Source organism: Arabidopsis lyrata (assembly GCF_000004255.2).
Source record: "Arabidopsis lyrata subsp. lyrata unplaced genomic scaffold ARALYscaffold_781, whole genome shotgun sequence".
In the NCBI taxonomy this organism is placed as follows: Eukaryota; Viridiplantae; Streptophyta; class Magnoliopsida; order Brassicales; family Brassicaceae; genus Arabidopsis; species Arabidopsis lyrata.
Window position 1 is genome coordinate 1 of NW_003302057.1, and position 4495 is coordinate 4495.

Below are 4495 nucleotides of genomic sequence, written 5' to 3' on the forward strand. Positions count from 1 at the left end.
TACAGCAGGATTGGATCCTGCTGTAGCTGCGTCATAAGTAAAGCTAACAGCTCTGCCTTGGGTTAACTCTCCGTGAAAAGATGAGCCTTACGATAGAATATAATAGCGTCGTTGATGCAAGAACCACAAAGTTCCAGCATGAGGATGGCCAGTACCACGGATATAGCAGCCTGAAAAATAGACTAATGAGATGCCTTGGGTAACGCCCCACCTGCAAGATAAGAGTATCACAATGTTACAAGGCAAGCCCATCCATACTGAGATCTACGTGCAAAGGCTGAAGACATCGAACGAACGAATTTGAGACTGTTTTGCTGAGCTTCGGGAGCAGGAGCTTCTAGATTTTTATGTGGTTGCCTAAAACTCAGATGATGTCTTTAAAACCCATACACAGTTACACTGGATCTTGCAATCAAAACCATCGGTCTAATCCGAGTTTTTAAAAAGGAAATACTCACAGGAAAGAGGGAATCCAAAGCATCCCAGGCTGCATGACGGACGGCTCTTGTCGGGTACATTGGACCTCCAGGAGAGGTAAAACTGTATAAACACGCCTTTAACCTTGTGCTAGTGGTCATTCTCAGTTCCATACCTGCAGATGAAATCAAACATATCTTTTAACTTCGATTCCATGTTAGATGCAGCATCTAGACAAGTTCCTAAAGGAGAGAAATGTACCTTGAAGAATCTTCATCTGAGAAAGATAATGTAGCAGTACTGGTTCCACCTTCAGTTTTTGCAGCTGCCAAAATAAAATAAGATATATTAGATGAGTGATGTGTGTGATTTAATTTTGAGAGAAAATTTGTAGATGGTCATAAAGCTTTTGCTTCTATACCTGATCCGTTAGTTCAATAACAAGGAAATCTCCGGGTCCTCCAATCAAGAAAGCATTTGGAAACTCTGGGAAGTTCCTCAAGAAGCTATCGAGTTTATCCACTGGAAAATAATTTGTCAGGTAAGGAAGAAACGCTTTGGTTCCAATGATAACTTTTTAGAAAAAGTGTCTTACCTGAATTGTAAAAGAAAATGAACCTAGAGAGTAAGAGATACAGTTCCCTCTGTGCCTGAAATTAGGTATTGGAAAATCAATCTCCAGACTGAAATCAGTTGAACCATAATGAGAATAAAGAAAAACCCACTCACCTGAATGGGAATTTTTTTCAATCGCATCTGCTCCAAAGCAACTTCCTCAAGAAGATACTAGGAGAACAAAGAGATGTTAGTTACAGTGGCAAAATGGCATGACGATTTAAGCGCGTGACAGTGACAACCCGAATTGACAAGTACAAAACAATATCTTTTGCCTAGAAGATCTATAAGAGGCATTAAACAAGGTAACATCATAGAAAGAAGATGTGATGATCTCTAGCATGTGTGATTTACATGTTCTAGCTGGAGATCCAGTAATTGAGGTTTTGTTGAGAACATAGTCTTGATTTATACAAAGTTCCCTATATACGTAAACTATCCAACAAACGAAAATGAAACTGTGATCTATCTGAGGAAAAGAAGATACCCGAAAGAGACTTTGGAAGCGCCTCGTATTTGTCTGGATGTCTATCCTGTAATTAATATGAGACGAAATTATCACCTGTTACCCTCATAATGCTTGGCAATGCAATCTAAAGTAGCAAGAGACTTGGAAAGACTATTACACCATTTCTTAACAAACAATAAAATCATTATTTAAATTAAGCCAATGCCACTACTACAGATCCAAAGTACGCAATTGACCCTAGTGAGGTATACACACTGAACCAAGCGATTCAACATGAAAGAAAATGTTAATTTGCTATGCCAAAGTTCATAAATTTTACCAGAACACATTTGTTGCTCCCTGCACCAGAGCTGAAGAATAGCGCAGGAGTATTTCTTGATTCTCAAGCTCAACCTCAAACAGCTGGGAAGAATATAGAAGAAACATGTTATGGACAAAAGACAATCCAAAGAGTAAACCGTTGGGATTGAAAATAACACTAAATCGAAATCGTAAAGATGGCATATACCCATTTATGAAACAGTAGAGAGAATATATGTGATGCAAAGGACTGGCTCCAGAGCTGCACCATTAAATCAAGTATATCTTTTCCCCTCTCAGACACTTTCACATAATAATCAGCAAGGACATCGAAAAAGCATAATGGACCATCTACATCTGCTTCAACAGAAGAAATCACATCCTCTTCTTTGCTAAGGATCACATCTGCTTCAAATTCCAGCTCGAAAAGTTATATTCTCTCGAAAGCTGATTCATGAATTCGACAAAATAAGGAGATCAAAAGGGTTACCTTTCGCTCTTTCGTCGACTTCGAGAGCTATATCAGCAAATAAGTCTTGCAACAAGTTGCGTGTTTGTGCTGGAGAGACAACAGCCTAGACAAATGATCACAAGTCTAAAATCAATTTTATACTCTCAAATTCGAAAATGACCAAATCCAGATATCTGGGCGTGAAAAAACCGCAAACAGGTACATAGCATTTTGAAGGAAATAAAGAATTGCATGAACATTGATGATCAACATAATCAGATTGGATGAAATTGATCTTAAATCGGAAACCGAAGATTCAAAATGAAACAAAACACGAATTTCGAAATTCCGCAATCGCAACCATCAAATCAAAATTCGTGAAATTCTGTAAATGCATGTGTCTCGAAATAGAGAAATCGCGTAGGGGACACTGAAATCAAATCGTGTTTTCCGGGAGAAATCAAAACCGAGCAACAACAACAATCGGAAAATCGAGATCTCTGTGTAAAAAAATTAGAAGAAAAAAAGAGCAAACCCGAGTAAGCTTCTTCTTAATCTCCTGTGTAAGAGCTTCAAGATAAGCAGACCTCCGTGAAGAAGAAGAAGAAGAAGAAGACGGCGATGAAACTTTCTCCATTCCAAAAACCCACTGATCCAAAAAGAAACTACTACCACATACGATCAACGCCTCGATCTATCGCTAGTATGAGAAATCGAGACTTGGAGAGATTGATAAATGATTGCTTCTTCGTTAAGAATTATTTATTCAATCAATCAATGAATGGGGTCTATGGATTTAAATTAGTCGTAGTGATGAGGCGTGATAAGAATACAAAAGAAACCAGTTGTTGCTTTTTTTCTTTTTTGCTACTGTGAACTCCGATAAAGACAGGAGAAGAAAGAGGATATTGTTTAGTGCATTAGATGATTGAAACGACGTCGTTTTACATTCAGGATCAGAAAGATTACGTGTCACTCGGATAAAGACACGTGTCCCTCTTCAGGCCCCTGTTTAGTTTTTTTTTTTCCCTCTAATTTTTTTGTTTAGTTATTCGTATCAACGTCATTGTTGAATAGTTTCGGAATGAATTTGATTTAGTGTATCTTTTCAATTCTTGTTATGCAATACGACAATTTATTCATATCCCATTGTTTTGAATCTATATCCAATTTAAGAAATTGGACAATTTGATTCATCAAAGCTTGCTACCCATAAGATATCACTATCTCCTTCTTATTATGGATCATCCACTCGTGGCAAAATGAAAATTGTATAAAACCAAAACCATAAATGGAGGGAAAGTAAAATTTACGCGCAATGAGTAAAGTTGGTAAAAGGGCTAAAGGCTTCTTTACTCAACAACACTTGAAACTAACTTCTTGTCGTCGTGTTACATACATGTTATTCATGGGCTCGGAGATATTTCATTGGGCTTAAAATTTGGGCAATTTAGTACAGATCAATTTGTCGTTCCGACACAATAACAACGAAAGGAAAAGCCCAAGCCATGTTAGCAATAATCGAGAGACGTAGATCGTCGATGAAGAACTGGATTGATGGCTCAAGAGACTAAACGTCTGACCAATCTTCAGATTCACATTTCAAAGCGAGGTAAAAACACAAAGTCGAATCATACGAGTAATAAAGCGAATTTTCACCAAATTGTGATTCCATTGTTGAGAATTTTGCAAATGAAAACACACTACAAAAGCCAAATAGCAAAAAAAGGAAACTACATTTACTAAAATACCCACATTGAGTTCATGAAACCTAATTTTCAGAAACAGATCTACAAACACACAAAAAAAAACCCCCGTTCAACCGCCGAATCCGTAAAGAGTCCTTCCTTGCCTCTTGAGAGCGTAAACAACATCCATGGCGGTCACAGTCTTCCTCCTGGCGTGCTCGGTGTAAGTAACAGCGTCACGAATCACGTTCTCGAGAAAGATCTTCAGGACGCCACGAGTCTCCTCGTAGATCAGACCACTGATACGCTTGACTCCACCTCTACGAGCCAGTCTCCGAATCGCCGGCTTGGTGATTCCTTGGATGTTGTCTCTCAGAACCTTCCTGTGACGCTTCGCTCCTCCTTTGCCCAAACCTTTTCCTCCCTTTCCACGACCCGACATTTTCTCGAGAAATTTAGTTTTTTTTTCCCCTAATGTGTAAAAAAGAATTGCTTTTGATTCTTAGAAAATGACTGGACCGTGTTTGTTTATATACAAGAGGGGTTTTGTTTTGA

General features: G+C 38.4%; 2 protein-coding genes across 2 annotated transcripts; both read right to left on the reverse strand.

Annotated features, from left to right (window-relative positions):
- Positions 1–48: 48 nt before the first annotated feature.
- LOC9298359 lies at positions 49–3126 on the reverse strand (the record flags this gene model as incomplete). The annotated part of the gene is made up of 11 exons (XM_002862235.2): positions 2788–3126; positions 2292–2376; positions 2010–2206; positions 1821–1903; positions 1520–1565; positions 1147–1203; positions 1013–1067; positions 839–939; positions 679–742; positions 459–592; positions 49–211 (listed from the first exon to the last, which is right to left on the reverse strand). Coding segments are annotated over exons 1-11 (1087 nt in total), but the record flags the coding sequence as incomplete, so codon positions are not given.
- Positions 3127–3886: 760 nt separating this feature from the next.
- On the reverse strand, positions 3887–4442 carry LOC9298358 (histone H4). The gene has a single exon (XM_002862236.2). The coding sequence runs from the start codon at positions 4380–4382 to the stop codon at positions 4071–4073; it is 312 nt and encodes a 103-aa protein (XP_002862282.2). The 5' UTR covers positions 4383–4442; the 3' UTR covers positions 3887–4070.
- Between the last annotated feature and the right edge of the window lie 53 nt (positions 4443–4495).